This window comes from Crotalus tigris, unplaced genomic scaffold (assembly GCF_016545835.1).
Source record: "Crotalus tigris isolate CLP2741 ecotype Arizona unplaced genomic scaffold, ASM1654583v1 scf7180000017764.6130737, whole genome shotgun sequence".
Classification (NCBI taxonomy): Eukaryota; Metazoa; Chordata; class Lepidosauria; order Squamata; family Viperidae; genus Crotalus; species Crotalus tigris.
Window position 1 is genome coordinate 1,592,878 of NW_024096618.1, and position 12,011 is coordinate 1,604,888.

At 41.9% G+C, this 12,011-nt stretch overlaps 1 protein-coding gene across 2 annotated transcripts in view; it reads right to left on the reverse strand.

The window, feature by feature from the left end:
• Positions 1 to 12,011, reverse strand: part of GRK2 (G protein-coupled receptor kinase 2) — a 50,442-nt gene that overhangs the window by 22,516 nt on the left and 15,915 nt on the right. The window contains exons 3-6 of one of the 2 annotated variants that reach the window (XM_039341053.1): positions 9,216 to 9,289; positions 7,833 to 8,039; positions 4,255 to 4,329; positions 3,415 to 3,476 (exon numbers count right to left, since the gene is read on the reverse strand). In XM_039341053.1, the coding sequence (XP_039196987.1) occupies positions 3,415 to 3,476; positions 4,255 to 4,329; positions 7,833 to 8,039; positions 9,216 to 9,289 (418 nt within the window). The remainder of the gene's footprint in view (positions 1 to 3,414; positions 3,477 to 4,254; positions 4,330 to 7,832; positions 8,040 to 9,215; positions 9,290 to 12,011) is intronic. The other variant, XM_039341054.1, reaches the window with a different exon arrangement.

A 12,011-nucleotide genomic window follows, 5' to 3' on the forward strand; every position in this document is an offset into this window, starting at 1 on the left:
ATACAATGTTCTTTAACTTATACCGAGGAAGGCCTCATGCTGGTGAGAGAAAATGTTGCCCATGTAGCGCGATACTGGGCGAATGTCATTAGTTTTAATCCTATCTAGTTTACATACTTTTTATATGTGCTATATCTCTGTGACCTATTTTATACTTATTTTACCTGCTCAGTATTGAATGTTTTAAGTCTACATTTGAAGGTGCTTCTGACACGAATAAAGAAAAATGACTACAATTTAAAATAAATGAAATGTCATGTAATTAGAATGTGACTATCAGGAGACTTGAAAAAATCCAAACAGAAAATACACTGTGTGCACCAGTATTAGGCCAGTTGTATTTTGGAGGGCTAATTCTTGTACTAAACAATTACAGTGCTTTCAGTCAATCCAAAATGTTAATAAACCTCAAACCTGAATATCTAAGAAAGTAAAAGTGAGATTTTGGCTTTCTTAGGAGAATATTTATGTGTGCACAATTATTGGGCAACTACTGGTGTGCACAATTATTATAGAACTAAATGAAAAATGCAAAATTGCCCATCTCACTCATTTATTTGTATCTGTTAAAGTGAGAATAATAAACAAACAACTCAAAATGTACAAATAAGCATTTCTGAGATTCAAAAAAAAATCCGTGACCAATATAGCCACTCTTCTTTTCAATAAAGACATAAGCCTTCCATTCATGGAGTCTTGTCAGTTTCTTGATCTGTTGACGATCAACATTTTGTGCAGCAGCAACCACAGCCTCCCAGACACTGTTCAGAGAGGTGTTCTGTTTTCCTTCACAGTAAATCTCTTATTTAAGAAGGGCCCACAATTTCTCAATAGGGTTTAGGTCAGGTGAGGAAGGGGGCCATGTCATTATTCTTTCATCTTTAAGGTCTTTACTGGCTAGTCACACAGTGGAGTACTTTGATGTATGCAAGGAGCATTGTCCTGCATAAAAATCATGGTCTTCTTGAAAAATGGAGACTTTTTCCTGTACCACTGCTTGAAGAAAGTGTCTTCTAAAAACTGGCAGTAGGTTTGGGAATTGAGTTTCAGTCCATCTTCAACCGAAAAGGTCCAACTAACTCTAACTTCACCACCTTGCTGGTGTCTGAATCGAAGTGGAGTTCTGTGCCCGTTACTGATCCAGCCACAGGCCCATCCATCTGGTCCGTCAAAAGTTATTCTGATATCAGCAGTCTATAAAACCTTTGAAAAACCTATCTTCAGATATTTCTTAGCCCAGTCTTGCCGTTTCAACTTATATGTCTTGTTCAGTAGTGGTCGGGTTTCAGCCTTCCTTACATTGGCCATGTATCTGGACACCTTGTACTTCTGAATACTCCAGGTATGTTGAAGTTCAGGATTATGACAGCACTGGAGGATAATGTGTTCCTGATGGTTTCATGTTTGATTCTTCTCAAATCTTTGGCAGTTAATGTGCATCTTTTTCTCAACACGTTTCTTGTGACCCTGTTGACTATTTGCAACAAAATCTTTGATGGTTCTGTGACGCCCCAATATCTTAGCAATTTCAAGAGCGCAATATCCCTCTGAAAGACTTTTTACTATGTTTGACTTTTCAGAGTCAGTTAAATCTCTTTTTTGGCCCATTTTGCCTAAGGAAAAGAAGCTGTCTAATAATTATGCACACCTTGATATAGGGTGTTGATCTCCTTAGGCCACACCCTCCTTCATTACACAAATACACATCACCTGATATGCTTATATCCAGTAAGCATTCAAGTTTATACAGCTTGGAGGTGGAAAATATGCATGAAAATAATGATATGGTCAAAATATTCACTTGCCTAATAATTGTGCACACAGTATAGAAGAAATGGATATTTGGTTTTCGTGCTATTACTGAAATCTCAGCCATTATTGCATTTATAGAATGTTGTCCAATAGTCTTTTTAATCATTAAAGGATGTTCTTGTCATAGAGCCAAATTTAAAAGGATTGAGATCTTCAAAGGTCCTCTGAGACCTATTTAATGGCAATTTGTTTTATGGACAAACACTTTGAGTGTTGAAGGCCCAAAAGTGTTTGTCAATAAAACTGCTGGGTCACATTCTCTATTAAAAACAAAAACAAAAACAAAAAACATATACTGAGGAGCAGTTCTTAGACTACATGCTAACTGGAAAATTTAGACAGCGGGTGGCCAACAATTCTTTTTACCAGTGCACTATAACTGTGATTTTTCTACTGTTAAGTAACATCTATAACACACCAGTATTATTATATATCTAAAATGTTGATATTGGCTATAAAGCTCTGAATTAAGAATAGGCTATGAAAAATCTCAGCTTTATCCATGCCAATGAACCTATTCTGACATCACATTAAATGACACAAAGCATTCTGGATGATGGCCCCCACTATGACTAATGTTTTTGAGACCCCATCATAATAAATAGGCTCTAAAGATATAACTACTTATCTTGATCTATAACCATATTAGGCTTCTATAGGACTATCGTATATGGTAAGATTTGTATTAACAGTTATTGTAAAGTAATTATAGTTTTATACATTTTGTGATTTTTCCATGTTCTTGTTTACTGTTTACTAAAATGATGTTCATATAGATAGCTGGATAGGTAGATTTAGACAGATAGCTAGCTAGAGGAAAGAAATACAATGTAGAAATATATATGACAGTATTACATAGATCTTTCTACATATTATGTATACATGTGTACACAGATACACACACACACACACAGAAAATTTACAGAATGGCTTTATCTATATTTATTCTGAAGGCTCTTTCATTTTGTTCAAGGGATCTCACTCCTATATAGATCTGCAGGCTTTAAAAGATATCATTGCGTTTTTGTAAACACCCCTGTCCCAGTTACTCAACAATGAATAAAAAGAATATTCAGCATATTACTTTTAAAGACTTATCTTAGTGGAATTCCTCAATAACCTCCTTTGGGAAAAGGTCTCCAAGTGTTAATTGGGGGTTCTCTCCCTCAACTCTCTTCAAACAAGGATTACCTCAAAAAAAAAAAAAAAAGCAACAGACACATGCTACCTGGAGATAATGGGACAGCAATCCAAGACATATCAAGAGCCTCAAAGGAAAGTTGCTATATACCCAAAGTAAATATGTAGTCCAACAGCACTACAATTAACTTGAGGAATTTCCAAGATGTTCCAAGATGTTCAGAAATATTACTTTTAAAAAGCTCCATAGAGAGCTTCTAAAGGGGGATTGTCAGAACAAAACTGTAAAAAAGTTCAGTGAGGGCCATGTAAATACGCTGAGCTGGATTTGAAAGGTAGCTAATTAAATGCTGGAGGAAAAAAAAGTCTTCAAGAAAAAAAATCAGAGCTGAAAATCAAAGAAGGTTCATAGCATCACTTTAATGTAACCTCTAAAAAGATTTTATATTCCTCAGGACTCACCTCTCAATGAACTTCTGGAAGACAGACCCACACAGACGTTGGCAAATCTCTTCAATGTATGGCTGGCAAAAGAGGAGACAAACTTAAATACCAACAACCTATGTATTATCTTTGTCACACACAGGCGTTCCGTTTCTCTTCTGAATAGTTCCAATTATAGATATTAACATCCCTGGCCAGGGGAATGCAAGCACACTGGCAGCAAAAGATATACAGGTAGCCCTTGACTTATGGCTGTAATGGAGCCTAGAATTTCATCGTAAATCGTGATGGTGGTAAACTGAGACACCCATACGACAGACCCAATTTTAGGACCGTTTTGTGGCAATTGTTACGCAATCACAATAGCTGTAAAGTAAATCAATGTATTCCTATTAATGTTTTTGGTTGAAAATTGGCCAAAAAGGCTCGTTTCTGGCAAAAGCCCCATTGTAAAACTTGTCACGTGACCTTACTGCAACTGGCTATAAAAGGCAAACTAGTTGTCAAGTGTTTGAAATACGGACATGTGTCTCTCTGTGTGTATACGTGCCGTCACAACTCCAGAGTTGGGTGATAAGTACCTTTGGGGAGGGGCCCAGCAAAACTTTGAATAGTCACTGAACAACCAGTCACTAAGCAAGGACTACCTGTAAAACAGATGGGCCCTACCAGAGTCAAGTTTCTCTACGTGTGGCAATATGAGGAAAAGCATGTCATAAGCTGTGGTTCAGACTATCAGATTATGCTGCACAGATCTGTCTCACTCAGCAGTTTTTCCCAGGAAAGGCAGCATCCCAATCCAAGGGCAAATTATATTTTGTGTGAGCTCAGAGACTTCATCTGTGGAAAGGGACTTACCTGAAACAGGTCAGGCTGCACTTGCTTTTTGCTCAGACGGGTTTGCACATACTCTGTGGCTGTTTTCGAGAAGGGCTGTAAAGGATATAGAAAAACAAGTGAGCCTAATACATAGGTGCTCATTAATTTAGTAGGATAAACAAAAACCAGGTAGGGCAGGTCTCTCTCTCTCTCTCTCTCTCTCTCTGTCTCTGTCTCTCTCTCTCCCTCCCTCCCTCCCTCGCTCTCATAATGTTATGTTCTAATCTTCTTGCTTAGTATCCTTTTGCTAAGGGAACTAAGGGCCAAAGCATTTTTCCAAAGAAGCTGGTTACAGAGAAATAGGAAAGACTACTGCAAAACAAGAATCAGCTGGAGTCAGGCAAATATACAGGTACTGTCCCTTTATCCCACATTTAGTCCTGCAGTTTGGTAGCCACTTTTACCTATTCTATTTTACTCTCTGGATCCTTATCTTATCTGCAGACTGCCTAGATCACTGGTTCTCAACCTGTGGGTCGGGACCCCATTTGGGGTCGAACGACCATTTCACGGGGGTCGCCAAACAAGGCTGTCTGCCATTTTTTTCCCCTTTTTCTTTGGCCACGCCCCTGGCACCCGGTGATGTATAAGTTCTTGGGGGTCACCACAACATGGGGAACTGTATTATGGGGTCGCGGCATTAGAAAGGTTGAGAACCACTGGCCTAGATCAGGGGTGTTAAACTGCCAGCCCATGGGCTGGATGCGTCACCCCATTACTGGCAATGGGAGAAAAGTTGCGATATGTTGCGACACGTCATGTGACGTTGTGTGTTTGACACCCGTTGCTTAGATAAATTTTTCCTCTGTTAATAGCTCTCATTTGTTTCCAGTCTTGAAAACATCTTATTTATGCTCATCCACCCACCTATATGGGAAGGTGCCTTATACCAAATTAGTTTATTTATCCATCTAGCCTAATTTTGCTTACTTTGGGTGATGGACAACACTCTTCAAAGTCTCTCTCAAAGTCTTCAAAGTTGATAATGATCTTCCTCATTATCAGCTATTTGACTCTCTTAACTATAATTGCCAAAAACTGATCTTGAGAATTCCTGAATACAAAGTTGGTGTTCTATGTCTGAGTTACGGCTTTTTAGGAGGAAGAAAAGCATCTTGCAATGCTTATTTCCTGAATTTTGAAATTGCTCTCACTAGCATCCATCCATCAATTATTTATTCTTGTTTGATTTCAACATTAGGAATCTGATATCTAACTGAGTTAGATATTAGAAGAGACCACTATTCTATGACGCTTCTATGCCTCTTCCTCCTACATCCAATATAGATACAATGGGATGTGATACCATTACACAATGCATCCCTCTACAGCAGAGGTCCCCAACACCCGGTCCATGGACCAGCACTGGGCACGGCATGCCAGCAACTGGGCTGCACAAACAAGCAAAGCCCCATCCGCAGGCAGCAACAAAACCACACCCTCTCTGGTCTGCAGAAAAATCTTTCTCCACAGAACCGGTCCCTGATGCCCAAAAGGTTGGGGGCCTCTGCTCTACAGTCAACGTGGTGCGATGAGGACAGGAAACAGACAATTCCATATTGTTTGTAATGGTATACCTGATACAAACAGGAAGAGAGAGCAGAATTAGCTGTCCCAAGTAGAGAGAAAGAATTGTCAGCCTGCTGCTGCAAGAACACTGCGTTTCAAAAGGAACCATTTAGGTGGCTGCCTGCAGTTCATTCATAACAAGATCAGCCCTGAACAGGAAAAGAGCCACTGCTTGTCAGCAGGAGAGGGAAAAAAAGATCATAGAGAAAGCTTAAGAGCTGGGATAGGCCATTCCAACAGAACTACAGTCAGGTCCAGAAATATTGGGACATCGACACAATTCAAACATCTTTGGCTCTATACACCACCACAATGGAGTTGGAATGAAACAAACACAATGTGCTTTAACTACAGACTGTCAGCTTTAATTTGAGGGTATGTACATTCAACTCAGGTGAACGGGGTAGAACTTACAGCAGTTTGCATATGTGCCTCCCACTTGTTAAGGGACCAAAGGTAATGAGACAGAATAATAATCATAAATCAAACTTTCCCTTCTTAATACTTGGTTGCAAATCCTTTGCAGTCAATCACAGCCTGAAGTCTGGAACGCATAGACATCACCAGACGCTGGGTTTCATCCCTGGTGATGCTCTGCCAGGCCTCTACTGCAACTGTCTTCAGTTCCTGCTTGTTCTTGGGGCATTTTCCCTTCAGTTTTGTCTTCAGCAAGTGAAATGCATGCTCAATGGGATTCAGGTCAGGTGATTGACTTGGCCATTGCATAACATTCCACTTCTGTCCCTTCAAAAATTATTTGGTTGCTTTTGCAGTATGCTTTGAGTCATTGTCCATCTGCACTGTGAAGCGCCGTCCAATGAGTTCTGCAGCATTTGACTGAATGTGAGCAGATATTGCCCGAAACACTTCAGAATTCATCCTGCTGCTTTTGTCAGCAGTCACATCATCAATAAATACAAGAGAACCAGTTCCATTGGCAGCCATACATGCCCACGCCATGACACTACTACCACCATGCTTCACTGATGAGGTGGTATGCTTAGGATCATGAGCAGTTCCTTTTCTTCTCCATACTCTTCTCTTCCCATCACTCTGGTACAAGTTGATCTTGGTCTCATCTGTCCATAGAATCTTGTTCCAGAACTGTGAAGGCTTTGTTAGATGTTGTTTGGCAAACTCTAATCTGGCCTTCCTGTTTCTGAGGCTCACCGATGGTTTACATCTTGTGGTGAACTCTCTGTATTCACTCTGGTGAAGTCTTCTCTTGATTGTTGACTTTGACACACATACACCTACCTCCTGGAGAGTGTTCTTGATCTGGCCAACTGTTGTGAAGGGCATTTTTTTCACCAGGGAAAGAATTCTTCGGTCATCCACCACAGTTGTTTTCCATGGTCTTCCGAGTCTTTTGGTGTTGCTGAGCTCACCGGTGCATTCCTTCTTTTTGAGAATGTTCCAAACAGTTGTTTTGGCCACGCCTAATGTTCTTGCTATCTCTCTGATGGGTTTGTTTTGTTTCCTCAGCCTAATGATGGCTTGCTTCACTGATAGTGACAGCTCTTTGGATCTCATCTTGAGAGTTGACAGCAACAGATTCCAAATGCAAATAGCACACTTGAAATGAACTCTGGGCCTTTTATCTGCACATTGTAATTGGGGTAATGAGGGAATATCACATACCTGGCCATGGAACAGCTGAGAAGCCAATTGTCCCATTACCTTTGGTCCTTTAACAAGTGGGAGGCACATATGCAAACTGCTGTAAGTCCTACCCCGTTCACCTGAGTTGGATGTACATACCCTCAAATTAAAGCTGACAGTCTGCAGTTAAAGCACATCGTGTTTGTTTCATTCCAACTCCATTGTGGTGGTGTATAGAGCCAAAGATGTTTGAATTGTGTCGATGTTCCAATATTTCTGGACCTGACTGCATGTGTGCCACTCGGTGACCCATAGAAAGTATTTTCCCTGTGAGAGGGTATCATGATAGTGGTCTAGCTCCTCCTACTTAATCTGGGGAGCCTTACATTTTCAAGGATCTCGTTCAAGGTGATTATGAAGCGGCCTTTCTGCCCATTCCCAAGGGCCTTTTCAGACTCTCTCACATGGCAGCAAGTGTCCGAAGCACTCACATGAGAGCAGGATAACAGTTCCTTCATGATGTAGATGTCAAAGATCTGGCGGCTCTTAATTGCTCGATCCTCATCAGAATCCAACTTCTCATATTTTTTGATCTGGAGAGAACAGGCAAGATAATATTGTGTATGTAAGATAATGTGCTTTTTCACACAAAAAATTCAAGGCTCAGTAGATAAGGCCACATTTACAGATAACCACGGTCTAAACCTGAAAAATTCCAAAGTTCAGCTTAAGAACTAGGCCATCAAGATTCATTTTCTTAACTTACTTTGTTTGAATGGAAGGAGCAGGTCACAACAGGGTTGGTAGTGATGACAAAAACAGTGCGGAAACAATAATTATATAATAATGATAGAAAGGCAAAGGGACAAGAACTGTGATTAAGAAATTCAGCAGTGCACTGAAAAATAATTACCACTTCTTCTCTTCCTTGCCTATGAATTATTTTTATTTTTAATTAAGACAGGTGAAGCATATCAGCTTTTCCCAAACTGGAGTCTATATGCATTGGACTATAACCACAAACAGTCCCAGGTAACACATCACCAACTCCTTAAATGAGACACATATACATAAATACTTGTACTTTTCTGTATCATATTCTCCAACCAACATCTTACAGAATGTTATTATTATCAATGATTTATATCTCAGTTTGCTGCTGAGAGGATAACAATTTTGACTAAGCTAGTAGGCTCTGTCAATCTGCTTGTTTATTTAAAATTCTAGCTACACTGCAGCTGGAGGTCTATGATCTAATGTTCTTTTGGATCCTTCGTCTGTTGCATGAACAAAACTCCAGTTATTCAAGAAGGATATCATCTCCAAATTATCTTCAATATGTAAAGGGGACTTGGAATCTCTTAGTTGTTTCTAGGAAGCCTAAGTATAAAGCAATATTCTGTTCTATAAAGACTATCAAAGCAAAGGGCTCTGTTCAGTAATTTGCAAATGGGTTTCTACTACCCAGGGCCCCAAATCTGGGTTCTTCCAAGCTTCAGGAGCAGACTTGGGAAATATGAAGGGAGGGGCCTGCATGAGGATAGGAAAATCTATTCCACTATCAGTGTTGTTAACCCTTTTCGGGAACCCTTTTCACCTTGGTTCCATCCTTAATGCTTATACCCTCCTCCTCCCAAGGCAAGTGCAGGCTAACAGTCTCTAACATCTCTATCCATTTCAAAATGTAATGTATTCTTTGTGAGCTAGGCTAAAGAAGGTAACAATGTTTGAATACTAGAATACTTTTTTGTCTGTAGTTAGTGCCTCACCTCTTCATAGAATTCCACCAGCGGTTTGGCCTCCTCTACTTGATTCAAGCAGAAATCTCGGAATAGGAGGAACCCTAAAATACACAAAAAGTCAACAATATGAAACTCATATGCCATTAATATGCCTATATAGTCAACAAACTGCTCCTAGTCTCATTTATCATTTCTAGTAGTCAAGGTCCTTGACTACTTCTACCTTTAATATATGCCAGGAGAAACTGAATAACACAGAATAGGATAATGCTGAAAATAGTTATAAAATGATCTACAATTGCCATATTGATTTTTGACTAAGCTACAATTGATTTGCACAAACCAAAACATATACGACGGTTTGCATACTAAACTGTATTATCGATAGAATTTGGATTGATATTCCATGTCTCTGGGTGGACAATCCCAGAAGATGAATATAATGATGACTATCCACATACTGTATTTATCAAAGTACTGATCTACTGCCTCTAAAAATAAAGGAGGTTTCATCTTACCTGCCACTGCTTATCCCTACCAATATATTTATCTTTTATGAAAATGTGTACAATTTTTCTGTAAATCAGCAGCAATTTTTAACAGTTGCCAGAACAGGACTGGAAAAATCTGGCTAATATTATATCGCTAGCATGTCATTTTACAGTCGTCCAGAATTTTGCAACCCAGGTCTACTACTAGTCTTTTAACAGTAATGTAAGAGGAAGAAATTAACCAATTTGGAACTGTTTATGTATCAGGCATCAGCCCGCTTTAAAAAAAAAATCTGATAATTGCTGCCGCGACCCTTTTGAGGGTCGAATGACGCTTTCACAGGGGTTTGCCTAAGACCATCGGAAAACACATATTTCCGATGGTCTTTAGAAACCGAGACACCCTCCTCTATCCGGCTGCTGCCGCCGCCCTCCTCCTCCACCTCCAGGGCGCCCTTCTCCTCCGACAGCGCCTGCTCCTGCCGCCACAGTGTCATCACGCGCGCCCCCAATGCCGCCGTGGGCTGGCTCAGCAGCCAGTCCGAGCTGGGTCTGGGCTGTTGCTGGCACTGCCGCTGGGCTGCTCCGCCGCTGCCAGCTGAGCTGCAGCACCGAGGCGGTCTCCACGCCTCCTGGTTGCCTGGCTGCGCTCCACCCCAGCCACTCTCCGCGCCGTGCGGGAGCCTCCCCCACGCCGCCCAGCCAGCCTCCCTCACCGTCGGAGGCCGCCTCAGGCCTCTGGTGCTCAGTGCGGCTGTGGGACTGCCGGGCAGGAGCGGCTCCTTCCCGGCTCGCCGGGCTCCGGGCCTCGGAAGCGGCCAGGGGGCGGGGAAGAGGGCAAGGCTGCAGTGATGCCCGCATGTGTGTTGGAGGCCAGCCAGCCAGGCCGGGAGGGGAGAAGCGGTACCTTCCGAGCGGGAGCTGGTGCTCCGGCCGTGCCCCTCTCGCGTGCGATGGGCTGCGCGGCGTGGAAAGGGGCTCCCATGACCCCACTGCTGCGATGGTGCTCAGGAGGCTGGAGGGGCAGGCAGGTCCCAGGGGGGTGGTTGGGAGAGGGCAAGAGGTGCTGGGATGAGGATGGGGGGCTCCAGGTTGGCGGGTGTGAGAGGGCAGCCAGTGGCTCCAAGGTGCGCGCATCCTCCGCGCAGCTTCCGAGGCCCCAGATGTGCCGCCACTTGGCTTTCCACCAGGCTCTCTGCCAGAGCCTCCCCCCCTCCCCAGCTGCTTGTGCGTCCTTGGCAGCGCCTCCCCCCTTCAATCTCCTTCCTTCTCCATCTCCTTCATTTTCCCTTCAATCTTCCTTCCTTCCTTCCATCTCCAACTCCATCCCTTCCCCTTCAATCTCCCTCTCCTTCCTTTCTTCCTTCCTTTCCCCTTCAATCTTCCTTCCTTCTCCATCTCCTTCCTTTCACCTTCAATCTTCCTTCCTTCCTTCCTTTTTTCTCCATCCCTTCCCCTTCAATCTCTCTCCTTCCTTCCTTCCTTCCTTCCTTCCTTCCTTCCTTCCCCCTTCAATCTCCTTCCTTCTCCATCTCCTTCCTTTCCCCTTCAATCTTCCTTCCTTCCTTCCCCTTCAATCTCCTTCCTTTCCCCTTCAATCTTCCTTCCTTCCTTCCTTCCTTCCTTCCTTCCTTCCTTCCTTCCATCTCCATCCCTTCCCCTTCAATCTCTTTCTCCTTCCTTCCTTCCTTTCCCCTTCAATCTCCTTCCTTCTCCATCTCCTTCCTTTCCCCTTCAATCTTCCTTCCTTCCCCCCTTCCCTCCCTCCCAACATTTTTGAGCAAGGAAGAGTAAGCTTCTCCAGCGAGCATTGCTATATTGTTTTTGTGATTAATCACTATGCTTTAGTTATGTTCAATTTGTAACAATGAAAATACACCCTGCGTATCAGATATTTACATTACGATTCATAACAGTAGCAAAATTACAGTTATGAAGTAGCAACGAAAATAATTTTATGGTTGGGGGTCACCACAATATGAGGAACTGTATTAAAGGGTCGTGGCATTAGGAAGGTTGAGAACCACTGGTTTAGACAAAGCCGAAAACCACAGACATCTAGTCCTAAGAAAGAAGAAGTCTGAGATTTCTAACAAGAAACATTTAAATATTTTTATTTCTATAAAAGGCATATAATTTCAGTTTTATAGGCTACGTTAAAAACTGTGGAAAATCATAAGATGTCATTAGATTTGTTTGGTTTTTTTTCTTCCTCAATTATTTGATCTGTATGCCAGGAAAAGATTCCTGTGGTTAATTTTTGCAGGTCAAATGCTTATTAAATGTACAGAATATCAGTAAAATCTCAATGACAGTTCTCAAGCTTGTTGGT